Source organism: Meles meles, chromosome 7 (genome assembly GCF_922984935.1).
Source record: "Meles meles chromosome 7, mMelMel3.1 paternal haplotype, whole genome shotgun sequence".
In the NCBI taxonomy this organism is placed as follows: Eukaryota; Metazoa; Chordata; class Mammalia; order Carnivora; family Mustelidae; genus Meles; species Meles meles.
This window is the reverse complement of record NC_060072.1, coordinates 96,499,104-96,516,620: the sequence shown is the minus strand read 5'-3', so window position 1 is coordinate 96,516,620 and position 17,517 is coordinate 96,499,104. Positions and strand designations below refer to the sequence as shown.

The window sequence follows — 17,517 nt, the reverse complement described above, 5'->3', positions numbered from 1 at the left end:
TGAGATCATGTCTGAGCTGAAATCAAGAGTGGGCTGCTTAACTGACTGAGCCACCCAGGTGCCCCTCTCTTTCCTGATTCTTCACATTATGGTCTCTGGTCTTACTCTTCTGTTGCTTCCTTTGCTGTTTCATTTTTCTCTATCTGCTCTATACATGTTGCTGTTTTCTTATATTCTTTCCCTCTAATTTTAGGCAAGATTACCATAGGCACCCCAAACTTAACATTCTCTTCCTATTTTCTCCTTTAATTTTTTGATAGCTCTACATGCCAAACAAAACTTTTTCACAATCATGCAGAAAGATGAGAAGCTATGGGAGCTAGTGGGAGGAAGTCTGGGCAGGTAGTGCCATGATGAACTCTGTATAACCATGTTTGTTCTAATAGATTAAGGGTTTCTCCAACCCACCCCCAGATAGCTCTGAATAAAATCAATACTACAGAAAAAAATGCTCTGGTCTTGGGGCGCCTGGGTGGCTCAGTGGGTTAAGCCGCTGCCTTTGGCTCAGGTCATGATCTCAGGGTCCTGGGATCGAGTCCCACATCGGGCTCTCTTCTCAGCAGCGAGTCTGCTTCCCTGTCTCTCTCTCTCTGCCTGCCTCTCTGTCTACTTGTGATCTCTCTCTGTCAAATAAATAAATAAAATCTTAAAAAAAAAATGCTCTGGTCTTTTTGATTTTCCATACTCAAGGAACATTTCCACACACCTACCTCAGCCCAGTTCCCACTTCCATCCAAACCCCTGAGATCTGGCTCTTGCTAATCTCTTTACTACCCTTTCTTTTTTCCTTCACCTCTAACCTTCCTCACCTGCAGTTAAAAGGAGCATACAGTTTCATGCAAACTTGGGCTTGGAATAGTCTTCCTTCTTTACCCTAGGAATTACTCGGTTTCACAACAGGTATATCACAGGTATATCCATCTCTGTCACTTTGAGACAATTCCCCTACATCTCTAGGTGACTCAAGTTTATCCCCTCCTCATTCCTGTACCCACTGTATCCTGTATTAATCAGGACCCATCACACTTCACGGACTGACTCAGTCCGTAGATCAACCGACTCCTGATCTCAAGGTCATGAGTTCAAGTTTCACGTTTTAAAAAATAATAATAAAAATTTAAAATTATTTAAAATTTTAAAATTTTTTAAAAAAATAATAAAATACAGGAGGTCCTGTCTTAATTATCTTTGTTTTCTCAATGCCCGGCACACATGTTAAATGACTGGGTTACATTAGCTTCCTATGTTGTACAGTTTTAAGTGACATAGATTGTCCGGATTCCTGACCTCCGAAACTGCCTGGAAGCTTCCAATTCCACTACTGCGAAAGAATAATCGTGTTTTGAATCTAAAGGCTCCTGACTTTCCCAAGGTCACCGTCAGTGGTGCTTCCCCACCCACTCCACTGCCCTAACCCCCACCCCTGAAACCTTCACTGAGCCCAAGGTCTTATCTAAGGTGAGAGCCCAAGGACGGCCAAAGGCCGTCCGCGTGCTTCACAACAGGAACTCGGCCCCTTTCGAAACGTAGTTCCGCCAAGTACTCTCTCCAACTGACATCCTTGTTGCCCAATTATGTTTCGAGGCTCTAAGGGTTGCGCTTAACCTGACAATGTCCAATAAAAAAAAGGAATTCAGATTGGCAACAACTTTGACCAATGGTTGAAAAGATCAGCGATTATTAACCTATAGGAGTAGCACTGAGAGTGATGTTCGGCAAATTCATCCAATGGACTTGGTTACTGCAGAGTAGGCCTCGCCCCACGGCGGGGGAGCTGGTGACCCGGACTGCCGCAGCGCTCAGTCTCCACCCGGGCTCCGCCATGTTGGGTTTTGTGGGTCGTGTGGCCGTTACCTCGGCCTCCGGGGCCTTGAGGGGACTCGGCTCTTCAGCGCCGTTACCCCAAGCCCAGGTCTTACTGCGGGCCACCCCGGCAGCGCTCCAATCTGGTAAGTGCCTTCCTCTGGGAGTCGGGTTTGTTTCTGCCACGCAATGACCTTGAGCCAGAGGCCGATTGTCCCTCGGGCCTAAGGTATTTCTAATGTTAGAAGGACGTCAGAGCTAGCGCCCTGCCCTCTGACGGCGGGAGAACAAGAGTAGGTCGCCTTTGGGAGCTTTCTTCGATCTAATTTCTCTCTTTCTGGAAAAGCGGCTCTCTGTGACGGAAAAGTGCGGGCAGGTGCATTGATATTCCCTTAAATGGGGGCACGGAGCTCTCGAATAATGGGATTTGGGACATGGGAAGATCGTGCAGGTGTTTTCTCGGTTCCTGCGCGGCCATCCCTCCGGGCTCGTCTTTGTTAAAAGCGTGAGAATGCCGGTCGTAGGCCATATTTACCAGTTCTTGTGGGTTAAGACGGGGCTTCCCATGACCATTAATTGACCTGACCCCATTTCTTCCAATATCTTTTGTCTGTTAGCTAGAGACTATGCCGCCCAAACATCTCCTTCGCCGAAAGCAGGCGCTGCTACCGGGCGCATCGTGGCAGTCATCGGTGCAGTGGTGGATGTCCAGTTTGATGAGGGACTACCACCCATCCTGAATGCCCTGGAAGTGCAAGGCCGGGAGACCAGGCTGGTATTGGAGGTGGCCCAGCATTTGGGTAAGTAGATTTTGTTAAGAATAGTAGAGCTTGTTTAGTCCAAATAACCCCCAAATCAGTCTGCCTTCTGTGATGATTTATCAAGATGACTTTCGTTCTTCTGAGTGTGCTGAAGCCACATTTTAGGTACTGAGAAGGAGTCTTGGTTGACCTTAGGTCTTTTGTGCCAGCTAAACATTAAACGTGAAGCCTATTTGTCCTGCATAACTCTGCAATCCCTTTAACAGGTGAGAGTACAGTAAGGACTATTGCCATGGATGGTACAGAAGGCTTGGTTAGAGGCCAGAAAGTCCTGGATTCTGGTGCACCAATTAAAATTCCTGTTGGTCCTGAGACCTTGGGCAGAATCATGAACGTCATTGGAGAACCTATTGATGAGAGAGGTCCCATCAAAACCAAACAGTAAGTATCCCTTTTGCTGCATCTACATGTAAAGGAGCTGCTTTTTCTGCAGTTTTTTTTTCTTTGGTTATTTTGTTGTTGTTTGTTTTTTGGGTTTTTGTTGTTGTTCTTTAAGTAAGCTCTGCACCAGACCTGGCGCTTGAACTCTAAAGGTCACATGCTCTACTGTAGACTGAGCCAGCCAAGGGCCCCTCTTCTAGTTTTGTACATTAAGGCAACACCTGCTAGTGTAGCAAAATTTTCCTGCGGAGAATGCTCAAAATGCTGATGTATTATTAATAAAACCACTAATGTAGTTTCTGAAGAAAATTAAGGATGCAGAAGTTTTGATTGTTAAAAAAAACCTGCTACTTAGGACTCAAGTTGATTATTTGAGTTTTCATACCAGTGGCTTTGGTTGTCGGGTTTCCAAAACTGTCAGGTCTGTATTACCTATGGATATATAAGAAGTGCTGGTTGGTTAGGGCTTAGTAAAAGGAAAGTCTTTGTGACAGTTAAAGTTGTTAGGGATTGAGATTATTGTTTCCTGAGATGATGGAAGTGGAACCCTCTTTATTGCAGAATGTCAGGTGAGGTGCTAGATGCCAATTTGTGTGGAGTGTTACATAAGAGATGAGATTATGAGTAAAGGGTTAGACTTGAGAACTGAGAGGAACCTTTCAACAAGATACACTCTTCCTACCTCTACAGATTTGCACCTATTCATGCTGAGGCTCCTGAGTTTATGGAGATGAGTGTTGAGCAGGAAATTCTAGTTACTGGTATCAAGGTTGTGGATCTGCTGGCTCCATATGCCAAGGGTGGCAAAATTGGTACGTTACTGGTGGTACATATTTTACAAACTTAATGTGGGAGAAAAATCTTACCATGTAATGAGTGGGTACTGGGATCTATCCTTCGCTGATGAGTTGCTTCTGACTTTCGTTCTTCTGAGTTTGCTGAAGAGCCAGATGCCATTCCTGAGAAGGGAAGAGATAGAAATCCGGTGTAATTTTTTTTTTCCTGTAAGTTTTCTTACTTGGGAACACAGAACTTTTAAATATTGCTTCTTTTCAACCTATTCCAGGGCTTTTTGGTGGTGCTGGAGTTGGCAAGACAGTACTGATCATGGAATTAATCAATAATGTCGCCAAAGCCCATGGTGGTTACTCTGTGTTTGCTGGTGTTGGTGAGAGGACCCGTGAAGGCAATGACTTATACCATGAAATGATTGAGTCTGGTGTTATCAACTTAAAAGATGCTACCTCCAAGGTAAGTAGTGAGCTGATTTATGTCTACATAGTAGTAGTGCCAGGAAACCATTTTAGTTGACTGCATTACTAGCTGAAACCTTGTGTTAATTTTCATTTCATGTGTCCTTGGGCCTACGAAGGAAATTTCCTGTCAGTGTTTTCCCTGCAACTTTTAATACACTTACGGCATATTTTCTTTCTTCTTTAACATTACATTCTGTTTCCAGACTTTGTTTTTAGGAAGTAGTCCCACCATTTGAAAGTTAATTTTGGGAGTTGGAGGTAATTATATGACTCAACCCGATTTTGTGCTTTTCACTTAGTTTTATTTCCTTCCTGTTTTGGGAATTTTGCCTTAATAGGATAGGAAATTGTGTTATTTTGAACTATATCTCTAAATGGGAAAAGACATGTGGAAACCAAAATCTTGATGCTTTCTGAGAAGGAGGGTTTTTGGGGTAGATTTCTCTGATTTGGGTTCCTTGGGTATATGGCTTCCATATCCTTTGCCGGGTTTTCTGATTGTGTATGATTACTTAGGTAGCTCTGGTGTATGGTCAGATGAATGAGCCACCTGGTGCTCGCGCCCGGGTGGCTCTGACGGGACTGACTGTTGCTGAATACTTCAGAGACCAAGAGGGTCAAGATGTGCTGCTCTTTATCGATAACATCTTCCGCTTCACCCAGGCTGGCTCTGAGGTAAGAGAGAAGGCTTGAGAGGACCTGTTTTCATTTACCCTTTCTATGGGATGGTGCACATGAGGCTGAAGTTGTAGACACCCAACACCTTTGTTCTTATTCTTTCTGTCTCTCTTTTTTAAGGTGTCTGCTTTATTGGGCAGAATCCCTTCTGCTGTGGGCTATCAGCCTACCCTGGCCACTGACATGGGTACCATGCAGGAAAGAATCACCACCACCAAGAAGGGATCTATTACCTCTGTACAGGTAAGAATAGTTAAGAGGATGAAGGTCTAAATCTGTATAAAGGTATATACAGAGAAGTTACTTATGTCTCAAGATTTTTGACCAGATTAATGAGCTCTCTGAAATCATGTGTAAAATTCTATGTGCATGTTATAGAGACCCTAAAATGTGAAAAAATGGTCACTTAAAGTAGGAAGGTGTACATGTGAACATAGATCACAAAAGTTGTGGTTTCTAGCTTGCGGAGTCTGAACTGCATGGAAACACATTAAATACATAAATGTATTTTATATATACACACGTAAATATACACACATAGTAAAATTATCTTGAGTGTCTAAATAGTTGTAACTTTTCAGTGAATCTAGTGAACCATTGTAGTCATGCAAGGTCTTTTGTTTTTAACTGAAAATGTGGGTATCGCTACAATAGTTAAAATGTAGGATGAAGAACAAAAGGAATGACTGAAAACTTTTTTATCACGGCTTGGAGGGACCAGATCATCTATAAGCTCACTCTACTAGTAGGGATGGTAAGAAGGCTTTTTTGAGGTAGATTCTTAAATGCTAAGATGGAATGAGATGATGAAGAGAGGTCAGAAAAAGGGGGGGTGGCTTAAATTAGTTGGCTTCCTGCTGCTTCTTATGGGTTCTTCATTCACTTTAGGCTATCTATGTGCCTGCTGATGATTTGACTGACCCTGCCCCTGCCACTACCTTTGCCCATTTGGATGCTACCACTGTGCTGTCCCGTGCTATTGCTGAGTTGGGCATCTATCCAGCTGTAGATCCTCTGGATTCCACCTCACGAATCATGGATCCCAACATTGTTGGAAGTGAGCATTATGATGTTGCTCGTGGGGTACAAAAGATCTTACAGGTGAGTATTGTAGGTGAGATCGGTGGCCATATAGTCATATAGTGGGTTTGGGGGGACTATATTAAATACCGAATCTTTCCCAGTGATGTGTGTAATTTGCTTTGGAGTAAGGAAAGATGAGATAAGCAGGGTTTTTTTTTTTTCTTTTTTAAGATTAATTTTTTATTTGAGAGAGAATGTGCATGAGGAGGAGGGAGAAACAGACTCCCTGAGGGAGCTTAACGCTGGGCTCAGTCCCAGGACCCTGGGATCATGAGCCAAGCCAAAGACAGACACCCAACTGACTGAGCCACTCAGGTGCCCCAAGATTGGCAGATTCTATTAGAGAGTGTGAATGAGGTCTCTAGGGTTTCCAGGTATTTAGATTTGGAATCTTAATTTTTTCTAATGGCACCAGACAAGAAGTTGGGAGGATAAGACCCTGATCTTAGCCAGGGTCCCTCATGATCCCAACTGTAACTTCACCACTAACTTGTTTTCCTTATAAAGTGAAGTAAGGCGCTAAAATGCTTCGTACAAAGCTTGGTGTGAATACAACATGGTATTAATCCGTAGGTTTCTGTCCAGATTCTTAAAAATGTGACTATTGGGGTACCTGGCTAGCTCAGACTGTAGAGCATCCAATTTTTGATAACCAGGATTGTGAGATCAAGCCCCACATTGGGTGTGGAGCCTACTTAAAAAAAAAAAAGAAAAATGGGGCGCCTGGGTGGCTCAGTGGATTAAGCCGCTGCCTTCGGCTCAGGTCATGATCTCAGGCTCTTGGGATCGAGCCCCCTGCTCTGCAGGGAGCCTGCTTCCTCCTCTCTCTCTGCCTGCCTCTCTGCCTACTTGTGATCTCTCTCTCTGTCAAATAAATAAATAAAATCTTTAAAAGAAAAGAAAGAAAAATAATAGGAACATTCAGGCCTCTCTTGTCTTCTTACAGGATTACAAATCTCTCCAGGACATCATTGCCATCCTAGGTATGGATGAACTTTCTGAGGAAGATAAGTTGACTGTGTCCCGTGCACGGAAAATACAGCGTTTCTTGTCTCAGCCATTCCAGGTAGCTGAGGTTTTCACAGGTCATATGGGGAAGCTGGTGCCTCTGAAGGAGACCATCAAAGGATTCCAGCAGATTTTGGCAGGTGAGATTTTTGAGAATAAAGCTGAATGTAAAATGGCAGAGAAGGTGAAATCTCTGGAACACTCATTGTTCTAAATTCCCTTTCCAGCACCCATCAAGCAATATATAAGTATATTGTGCCTAGATAAATAGTTTTTTTTTTGTTTTTTTTTTAAAGATTTTATTTATTTATTTGACAGAAATCACAAGAGAGGCAGGCAGAGAGAGAGAAAGGGAAGCAGGCTCTCCGCTGAGCAGAGAGCCCGATGTGGGACTCGATCCCAGGACCCTGAGATCACGACCCGAGCCGAAGGCAGCAGCTCAACCCACTGAGCCACCCAGGCGCCCCTAGATAAATAGTTTTTAAAAATAAGCTATTTCCCATCAGTATTTTTTGGAAATACTCAAATACTCTATTTACTTCTGAGAATGAAACTTTGGTTACTTGGTTCTTGTCATTCAACATTTTACTGAGTGTTTTCAGTCTTAGCTACTCTTGTAAAATACAGGTACTTATAAGGAAGGCATTAATATCCTCTTTTTACAAATCAGGAATCTTGAAGCACAGAATAGTTTAAAGTAACCGGTCCTGATACCCAGCCAAAGTAGAGAGCAAATAATTTGAATCCAAGTTATGTGGCTGGGACCATTTGTTCTCGATCCAGCTTGGATCATGTATCAGCACTGTATCATGTCTTGTAATTTGGATTTGTGACGGAAGTTTGTTAAGATTTCTTGGATGACAAATTGATCACATTCTGACTGGTGGCCCCAAGGGGTGAAGAATGTATATACTGCAAAAAGTGTATCTTTCCACTTAAAGCCACTGGATTTTTTTTTTCCCCATATAGGTGAATATGACCATCTCCCAGAACAGGCCTTCTATATGGTGGGACCCATTGAAGAAGCTGTGGCAAAAGCTGATAAGCTGGCTGAAGAGCATTCATGAGGTCCTTTTGGCAAACTAAGCACTGGTGGTCTTCTGTGCTTTGCTTCTCCTTGCCCCTAATGCAGAAATCTCGGTTTGCTCTGTAGGCCACACGAGAGCGTTATTTGAAGACATTGTGTTCTGTCTGAAGAGTATTTAAGGTTTCCAATAAAACGTACACCCCTCAGAACTGGTCTGTTTTCCTTGGTCTTGACAACACAGCAAACACTGAATTTTAGAGTGGCCATAAGAAATAGTACAAAGTAGGCCATATATGTTTGAATGGGGTCATCAAAAATGAAAAGCCATTGTCTTGATGGACAACTGTGGGTCTTACTAGGGGTTCCCTGTTGATATGATTTCAATAGTAGGGCCTCAGCTTTGGCCTTTTTATTTGTTGAGGCAGATTGTTTGCCTCTTGAATATTCTATATAGTTTATTCCTGATTGGTTAAAAAGCAACAGGGATATTTTCAGAAGCATATTGGGCAAAAATGGGTCTACACTCTTGAGAACTGCTATTCTTAAGACAAAGCAGGGGTCAGTGAATTGAATGAATCCGATTTTTAGGAAATTACGCTGCTTCCGAAGGATTAATAACCTGCAAAAATGTAGTCAAAAGGCCCACCCCTCTGTCTTAACCTAGGCTTGCCTTTTTTTCTCCATGCCCACCACCCCCACCTTTTTTCAGAAAGTGTCTCTGACTACTGTCTGCTGGTTGTCATTTTTCAGCAAGCTTAGAGCTGTGAATCCTTGAGGCAGTGCATGGTATAAAATAACCATGAGGCCTATCCTGACCTAAGACCCTTAGGAAAACTGGAGAGATTGAATCTTAAAAAGCAGTTTCCAGGGTTTGTGGGGTTGGGCTTTTGAACTAAATGGAACTAGAGAATTCTCCCTTTAGCCACAAAAGTGCAGGGTTAGGAGTACTCAGAAGTACACCCCTTTCAATGAAACAAGTGTGTATTACAGTGCAAAGTCCCTTTGGGTTCCCTGTTCCGTGGTCTTTCCCGAGCTTAGGGCCCATCTCCTACTGCCCTCTGGTGGTAGGACTGGAGGCTGCAAGAACTGATCTCACCATTTTGAAATCCATAAAGGCCATTTGCTAGATGTGGTTCTTAGCTAATGACTGTTTACGAACCAGCTGGGGCTTTTGTCCTGAGGAGGAGCCTGCATGTATAGGCTCCACCCCTGAGGCATTCAAGTTGGGTCGAAGCAGGGCGGGGACAAACTGAGATCCCAATTCAGAGGCCCCTGGGGGCTGAAGGTTGAGGAGGGGCCTTGGGAGAGGTGCCAGGGGTGGAGCAGGGGCCTGTAAGTTTCCTCCCATCTGCCTCTGACGTCCTTGGCACTAGTCTCTCCTGTGTCATGATCTGGACAGAAGGTGGAGCCCCTGAGCCGACTGTGCCTGGTCTTTTGCTCCCAGAAAAGCCAGGATTTGGGGAAATGCTGAGTTATGGGGGTGGGGGCATTTCCTCTAGGTCCTGACTCCAGTGGGTAAGAAGCTGGCGCAGAAAAGCCCCAGGATATGGGGGTCAGCCCTTTCTGCTTTGTTTTCCCATGTCACCCAGATGCAGACCTGGTAACTGATCCTTAAGGTCGTTTGTATCCTTCTATCCCCTCCCCCACACGTTTACGTGTCTCAGCATTCATCGAGAATCTTCTCCCTCTCACTAGCTGCAACTATTTATTTCCTTCCCCCTTTACCACTCTCTTCCACCACGCCTGTGGAGTGTCAACACAGATCTAACCTTCCTCCATATTTCTCCTGGTTCGGCCCTGTCCTCGCCTCCTCCTCCCTCTCCACCCAGAGAAAGCCCCGCCCTTCCCTCCTCCCTCCCCACCCCAGTCTGTCACACAGGGACATCACCCTACAGCAGTTCAGGCTGTGGTTCGCAGGAAGCATACATTGGCTTTTTGATTCGTGCTAGTTCCCAGCTCGCAGTTTAGGAGGATCTAACACCAGCCTTCACGTGAAGGGGGAACCAAGGACAGTGAGGAGCTGGGTGGTCCCAGCTTTGGAGCCCTGCCAGCTGGACATGGGTAAGTATGAGGACCAGCCCCCGGGGAAGGCCTGAAGGATGCCTACCTCCCTCCCCGGCTGACTCAGCAGGGGTGGGGCCTAACCTTTGCTCTTTTGGGGGGTGAAGGAGGGGAAACCGGACCATAGGGGCCCAGGGCTCAAGTGGTGAGTGTGCGGACCAAGGGATCGAGAGCACTGACTAGCGCCCGTTCCCAGGAAGAACCTGAGACTCTAAACCTTGCTGGGGGGGCTCCCCCACCTCACCGTCCCACCCGACGCCCCAGCCCCTTGCTCCTCCCTGTTTAAGCTGCTTTGATTCAAGTAATATCTTACAATATTCACTGCTGGCCTCCCCCCCAAAAAAGTAAAATCCACTTTTCGTTGCGTTGGAGGATTTCTAAAGTGCCTCTCCTCCCCTTATTTTCTCCCAGGCCTTTTAAGTCCCTGTCTTCTCTCCTCCCCCACCGCGACCCACCACCAGGTGGGGGCTGTACTGAGCAGCTGCTTCCTGTTGCCCCAGAGGTTGCTGCAAGGCTGGTGGTGGTTGGGGGAAAACTGAAGTAAAGCCGATTCTCACGGTCCCACAGCAGTCCCACTAGGGTTCCTCCTGGCGGCGACCCCCCTCCACTCCCGCCCCAGCTCCAGTCACTAACACTGAGAGGCAGGGTTGAGGTTGAAATGCCTAGGAGGTCTTTGCCCTCGTGGCTTCCTGATTCCAGAGGCTTTTAAACTTGGGTAGTGCTGAAGGAAGGAGGCTGTGCTTTTCCACAGCTGTAGGAAATGGAGCCTTGTGGAGCAGAAAAACAGGGAACCTGTTCATCTAGCAGGGCCGCTGTGCATTACCCCAAGCAGCCGCGGCCTTCCTCCGGCACCCGCCTCCTCCTTGGCGTCCTTGGGATTCTCACTGTCTTCCCGGCCTTCCTTTATGAGGAGATCTTTGCCGGAGTCCCGAGAGCGCGGTCGGAGCTCTCCCCAAGTCCTCCAGTTCAGACCCACCACCCTCCCCCTCTTAACCAGAGAAGTTTGTCTCTTCCTGGGATCTCTTCTCTTCCTCCATCTGGGATCCTTCCTGGTTCTGGCCCCTAGGAGACGCCACCCGCTTCCCCCTCCCCCCGAGGATTCTTCGCGACCGCCTTACCCAAGCGCTTGTCCCTACTCCAGTAGTTCCTGCCCCTTTAAGTGTTTACTCCCCCCCCCCCCCCCCCCCCGCCGCCGCACCGCCGGCGGCCCAGGGCTGCGGGAGGAGGAGGCGCCGCCGCCACCCGGCTCGGGCCACCTGCGCCGCCGCCGCCGCCCGCGGCCCGGCTCCGCTCCAGGTGAGGCTCGGCACCCCCGCCCGGTACGAGAGTCCCGGGGTAGGGCCGCTCCTGCGGTCCCCTGACCCGGGGATCCCCGCTGCCCGAGACTCAGGATCTGCCTCTCCCTCTGCGGGAGCTGCCCTTCCTCTCTCCTCCGCACTAACTCGCCCATTTCTCTCCCTTGTCCTCTGCGACCGGAATCCGGAGGCTTCTCACGCCTCTCCGACAACCTCTCCCGAGTACCCCTCCCCCTCCCCCGCGCCTTCCTCGCCAGAAAAATCTCCCGCGGTCTGGGTTTGGCCTCCTCCCCTCTGGATCCAGAGCTTTCCCACGCCATCCTAACCTCCAATGGGAGGGGGAATAACCGCCACCCCAACTCCTCTCCCTTCTCCGTAGTAAGTAGGGGTTGGAGGTTTAGCATAGACTATAGTCACTTTCGGGCCCTGCTCCGCTTAGACCTTCAGGTTCAGCTAAGCCCCATCTAAAGCTTTTCTGTAGCTCTCAACCCACCCCACCTCTCTTGGAGTTTGGGGGTCTGACCTCAGCATCCATCAAGAAGCCGTGATGAGAAGGCCCTCTTCTTGGACCTGGGGTGGGCTGGTCCGGTTTAGGAACACTCCTACTCCAGAGCCAGGGAATGGGGGGGGGGCACCCAGAATCTCGAGATTCTTGGCTTAAGGGTCTTTTGGGAGATAGTGGGTGAGAGGCTGGAACTAAGCCTCTAAAGGTGTTGGTGGTGGGAGAAGAGGAGTCTTAACTTTCTCTGCTCAGATGCAAAGGGAGTCCCCACTCTAAGAAACTGTGGACTTGCTCGACCCACCTCTAAGACGACCTTGGAGAAGCACATTGGGGAGTTGAAAACAAGTCTGCGGGTGACTCTGAGGGGGCACACATCAACTTGGAGTGAAGAGGAGGAGGATTTATGGTTCTTTTGATGTGTTCTAGGAGAATCTAGATTCCCCGAAATATAGAGGGCGAGGAGACTGTTTTGCAGGAAACTGGAGAGGGAAGGGAGCAAGTTGGAATGGTTAGGGAGTTGAGGGCTATCTCCCTACTAGACCATATTAATACTATAAACCATTCAGCCAGAGAGGGCAGGGAAACTAATAATTACCTCACCTCTGTTGGGGAATTCCCCCTCCCTCCAAGTCCAGCTGTGCCCCTAGCTTGCCTCTTTTCTTCTTGTGCTTTCATCCTTCCCCCTCTCCGATCCTCCACTCCAGAATGAGGGGACAGGGTGTCTGGACTTGTTTCACATTCTGAGTCATGTTCCATGGCCTGGAAGATAGCTGGGTGGAGGAGAGGGGTGGTCGGCTGTGGTGGTGGGGTTGAATTCCAGGAGTATCTGGAAGGGGAGAGGGAGGAAGAGAGGGAGGCAAAGGGATACAAACGAATCCCCTTCTTTCTCCCTTTCTTTCTTTCCCCTCCCAGCCCCAGCCATGTGGCTTCAGAATGAAGCCAGGCACTGTGGCAGCTGACCCCAGAGTCGGGGTGGTGCAGCAGGAACATAGGAAGGGTGAGAAAGGGGGAGCAGGTGTTAATTTCTCCGTTCTCATTTTCTCCATTACCCACCCACCGGCCTGGCTTGAGAGGTTCTGAGTATTCCCTAGATATCCTCACAAGTTGCTGAAAAGATGACCATTTGCCCCTTCTTCCCCTTTCTAGTAGCTTCCTAAAGGGCAATGGGGTGGGTGATTGGCCCCATCTCATGGCACTGAGGAATGTTTGGGGACATACGGGGTCAGCCTGCCCTCTGTCATCTGGATGTGGGTGGGGGGGAGCAACACAGCTGCTGCCTGGAGTGGCTTCTGACTAGAAGTAAATACCCAGCTGTTGGGCATATTGACACCCCACCCTCATCCTTGCTCGAAGAACAAGGAAGATCTCTGGTTAGATGGGATGAGGAGGGGGTCTTCTTCAGGGAAAGGTAATTGAAGTCTTTCTGCACCAGATGGGAAAATGGATCCTGCCCCACTTTCATTTCTAATCGCAGGTGGCCCTCCTATCCAACATCGCTTTTCCCTACCTCTCCTGGCTGGGATAGTCCTAGAGGTTGCCCTGGAGACTAGGCCTGGGGCTCGGAAGGGGTGGGGGCAGCCAGTGGGGCACAGGAGTAACCGGCTCTTCCGGAGCGTAGTGGAGCCAGCGGGTGGGTGTGTGTGGGTGTGTGGTGGGGGGAAGGGGCGTGGCTACACCCGTCTGACTGGCGCAGGCTCCTCCCCTGCCTCCTGTTTCTGACTGGCCAGCTCTACGATTGGGGGCGGGAGGTAGGAAGATTCTCCCTCATCTGCCCTGGAAAAGGGAAGAGAAAAAAAAGATACTAGTTCTCTTCCCCGGCTCTTTAGGAAGCCACTTCCAATCCCTGAGCTCTCGTCATCTAGTTTTATTATTTTTTATTTTTTATTTTGGAGAAGGTGGGTAATTCCTTAGCTGAAGTTTGCTGGATCCCTTTCTCCAGAAGGAAGGATCCCTATCCCCTGAGTTGTGGCCCCCACTTAACTCAGGAACTTGTCATCAGGCTGTCATTGTTTTTATTTGTTTATTTATTTATTTCCAGTGGTGACCTATAAATCTGTTATTTAGTCAGGGAGGAGAGAAGGGTTTTGATTTCTACCTGTCTACTCCTTCCCCCCCTGGTAATCTACTTTTCTCCGGAACAGGAGAGAAACCCTACTAACCCTCTTAGCCTCTTCCTTCTGGCCTCCACACACTAAGGCTTTGTTAAAGCTCGCTTCGTTATTAGCTTCTCTGAGCCATTTGTAGTGGGGAGTAAAGTCTGTTCCCAAAATTGAGGAAGAGCCCACTCCTCTGTGGAGTAAGGAAATCCAATCCAGACTGATGTATTTGGCCCTGCCTTGCCCTGTCCCCATCCAGTTTTCAGATTTTCTTCCTTTCCAGACCCCAAGGGAAAGGTATGTGTTGACCCTTCAACCTGCCAGTTTCATTATCCACACTCTGTTCCTCTTCCAGAATATTCAGCCTGAGTTTTGCAATTGTTTGTAGAACTGCATTGCATTGAATAGGAATTATCTTGAAGCCTGCAAAGTCTGTTGAGTTACAAACCTGGTTTCTGGTCACATTTTATCCACTGTTTGACCATGAATGAGTTTGTTAACCTCTCTGGGCCTTAATTCATCTGCCATATAAGAGCAGGTTGAGCTAGAAATTCTTTAAACTCTAACATTATATGACACTGTTTTCCATCCTGGGACCCCGCAGTTGACATTTTGGATGAGAGCCAAACTCTAGTCCCTTGCTAGTTCGTTCTTTCCTGTTCTCAGGTTTCGCACAGTCATATGGCCCTATCAAAAAAAGTACTGGGGTTATAGAATAGGTGGACATTTGGGGCATCTTATTTGCAGTGTCAGTTTTCTGGCTCATCTCCTGCCACTCTGACCAGGTTTAGGCTAGGTTCAGGTCTTCCTTATCTGGTTCCAGAGCCGAGTTTTCTTTTTCTACGCACAGGAATCTTCCCAACCTCCAGAACCCTGCAGATGTTGCTGGGAAAGTGGTGATCCAGGCAGAAGGAGGCTGCCCCCACGGGACAGAGGTGAGTAGGCAGCAGATGCTGCAGGCTTTTGCCTTTCCCCACCGCTTTATTAGGACTGGACTTTCCTGACTAACCTTTCCGCTTTGACACTTCCACTTTTCAACTACCCAGCCTGGGAAATAACTGCCCTTGAAAATTTCACCTCCACCTCCACCCCTGTTAGGGGAATGGCACATGCCTTGGTCCTAAAATTTTGGTCTAGTCTTTAAGTTTTTTGTTTTTTTTTTTTTAAGATTTTATTTATTTATTTGACAGACAGAGATCTCAAGTAGGCAGAGAGGCAGGCAGAGAGAGAGTACCCCTCAGCTTCCTGCTGAGCAGAGAGCCCGATGCAGGGCTCTGCAGGGCTAGATCTCAGGACGCTGGGATCATGACCTGAGCCGAAGGCAGAGGATTTAACCCACTGAGCCACCCAGGCGCCCCTCTAGTCTTTAAGTTTAACCTTTGGGTCATGGCAGCCTTTCAGTTTGCTCAGTGTGAAACAGGACTACTGCCCACAATGAGACTCTAGGCAGAGGGAGCTGTCGGACAGTCTAGGAGACAAAGCGGCGCTAGGACCCAGATCCGGGTCGGGGAGCGAAGATGACGGGCACTAGGACCCGGTGGTGGAGGCCGAGGAGGGCGGCTCTCTCTCGGCCGCAGTTTCCCCGCCCCCTCCGGCTTCGGCTCACTCCTCCCCCGCCGGCCATGTTGGCTCCGCTCGGGCCCCGCGGTTGAGCCGCGTCCCCCTCCCCCCTCCCGGACCCCAGACCCCCTCCCCCGCGGTCCCCTCCCCTCCTGGCGCCCGGAGCGCGGCCATGTGAACCGTCCGTCCCCCGGGGAGAGACAAGCCCCGAGCCGGGCTGGACGCCGCCGCCTGAGGTCTGTTGGGTCTGTGGCTGGGGGCCTGAGGGGAGGGAGCCCCGCTTTCATCCGAGGCTTCCCTCAGGGAACAGAGGCTCCGGTGCTGCCAGGAGCCTTCCCGTGGGCGAGAAGCTGACTCGAGCTTATTTCCTGTTAGGACCCAGCCTGGGGCGGGGGTCTCCCTGCCCAAGGGACTGGGAGGAGAAGGGGGCTGGCGGGTCTGCTGAAGACCCGGGCTGGGGAGGCGGGGGCGGGAGGAGCTGTGGAGGCTCCCGGCGGCGGTGGTGGTGGTGGTGGCGGCGGTGGCGGCGGCGGCGGCGGCGGCGACGACGACGACGACGAGGAGGAGGCGGAGAAGCCGCCTGCCTGGTGATGACTCCTGTGGGGGACTCGGATGGAATCCCCGGGAGGGGCTCCACCTCCTCGGGTGGGGGTGGGGACTGCCCGAGTGCGACGGATGGGTGAGGGGGGTTCCCTGGGCGGGTTAAACACTCCGTTTGTGGGGATTGGGGCGTTTTGGCAGCGGCGAGTGGAGGTTAGGGTTTCCAGGGGTCTCAGGGTGTCTCCCTCGGCGAGGGGTGCACGTTCTCTTGAGCGTGGCAAGCTGGAGAGGGCCTTGCTAGAGTGGTGCTGTGCTTAGCTTGGGGCCCTCAGAGTCCCAGGAGTCTCCCACTCCAGGGAGGGGGGTTGATAGGACTGATGCTAAGGCGTCTGAGCTGGGCTTTTAGGAAGGGAAGAATAAAGAGGGATCCCCTTGGCAGGGGATCCCTCACTAAGGGGATCCCCATTTCCGTGGCAGAAAAGATGATCCGATATCATCCCTTTCTTTGCTGATGTACCCAGTTTTCAGAGGAAAGACAATGCCAATAACAGACGTCCTTTGTAGGATTTATTGGAGTGCGAGATTTGCATCCTTCGGGGGGCGATGGGGGGGTAGCTTCCACCTCCATCTGTACACAAACAGCCCCTCCCCCAAGCCTCCTGCAGGAAGTGGCCGGGAAATGGCAGCTGTGCGTTTGCTGCTGCGTCTCTTGTTGTTTTGAAATGTCCATTTTAATCAGATTTAGTTTCATTTTCTGAGGCCTTCTGGGCGAGCTTGGATCCTGCCAACCATGTGGTCTTGGGAGTCTTTTCGTAGGACTTTTTTGGGGGGGGGGGTAAACTTCATTTGTCAGCTGGAAGTGTAGTCACTGCTGTTGACTCACTGAATCCCGGTCTACCTCCCCCCTCCCCTCCCACTCCAGAGCATCTCTGCCTCCCTGTCTGGATTTTTTTTTTCCTTGAGCTAGAGGTCATAGAGAAGCAAACTAAGTCATCCTCCAGCGCCACTGCACTTTCAATGCTAGTGATGCAAATTCTCTGAGCATAGAGAGCTTCCAGGAAGACTTGGGATCTTTTGTGGCACGAGAGTGACTTTTTAGGATCCTGTTTAATATATTCTTTTGTTTGTTTGTTTAATATATTCTTAAATATAACTTTTTGTATTGCAGAGCACCTTGTCTGGTGAGCTTGTGTGGTGAAGAAGGGTAGATTCTGAGAAGTGAACGAAGAGGGAATGGAATCTATGTGTTGTAGGAACTGAGTGAAGGTGATGGGCTTATTCCTTACCAGTGATTCTAGCCTAAGGATAGTCCCTGTGGGAAGGCTCTTAGTTGATGTAGGGTGCTGAAGGGTTTACCTTCTGTAGAACCAGCTAATAAGGAGAGTTAGCTGTCATGTGACTTCATC

General features: G+C 48.9%; 2 protein-coding genes and 2 non-coding genes across 9 annotated transcripts in view; all 4 read left to right on the top strand.

Moving 5' to 3' along the window:
- The first annotated feature begins 1,786 nt into the window (after window positions 1–1,786).
- Window positions 1,787–8,266, top strand: ATP5F1B (ATP synthase F1 subunit beta). The gene is made up of 10 exons (XM_046013238.1): window positions 1,787–1,949; window positions 2,421–2,603; window positions 2,831–3,005; window positions 3,696–3,817; window positions 4,072–4,256; window positions 4,778–4,936; window positions 5,060–5,182; window positions 5,828–6,040; window positions 6,969–7,170; window positions 8,000–8,266. Exons 1-10 carry the CDS (start codon window positions 1,823–1,825, stop codon window positions 8,095–8,097), a joined length of 1,587 nt encoding a protein of 528 aa, XP_045869194.1. The 5' UTR covers window positions 1,787–1,822; the 3' UTR covers window positions 8,098–8,266.
- LOC123947817 lies at window positions 2,667–2,741 on the top strand. The gene has a single exon (XR_006819847.1). It is a non-coding gene; the product is annotated as a small nucleolar RNA SNORD59 (small nucleolar RNA).
- On the top strand, window positions 3,900–3,973 carry LOC123947818. Its single transcript, XR_006819848.1, has one exon. It is a non-coding gene; the product is annotated as a small nucleolar RNA SNORD59 (small nucleolar RNA).
- Window positions 8,267–9,941: 1,675 nt separating the features above from the next.
- BAZ2A (bromodomain adjacent to zinc finger domain 2A) overlaps window positions 9,942–17,517 on the top strand; it is a 36,950-nt gene continuing 29,374 nt past the window's right edge. For 3 of the 6 annotated variants that reach the window (XM_046012830.1, XM_046012829.1, XM_046012825.1), the window contains exons 1-2: window positions 9,942–10,118; window positions 14,862–14,946. The gene's annotated coding sequence lies outside the window, so the exon portion shown is untranslated. Of the gene's footprint in view, window positions 10,119–11,333; window positions 11,415–14,861; window positions 14,947–15,602; window positions 15,808–17,279; window positions 17,378–17,517 lie in introns of those variants that run through there. The other 3 variants (XM_046012827.1, XM_046012828.1, XM_046012826.1) reach the window with 3 other exon arrangements.

Bases quoted from the DNA above. Each gene is read 5' to 3' on its own strand.
- ATP5F1B (XM_046013238.1), top strand. From the start codon at position 1,823: ATGTTGGGTTTTGTGGGTCGTGTGGCCGTTACCTCGGCCTCCGGGGCC. The intron at 3,818-4,071 runs GTACGTTACTGG...AACCTATTCCAG, and splicing joins TGCCAAGGGTGGCAAAATTG to GGCTTTTTGGTGGTGCTGGA. The intron at 4,937-5,059 runs GTAAGAGAGAAG...CTCTTTTTTAAG, and splicing joins TCACCCAGGCTGGCTCTGAG to GTGTCTGCTTTATTGGGCAG.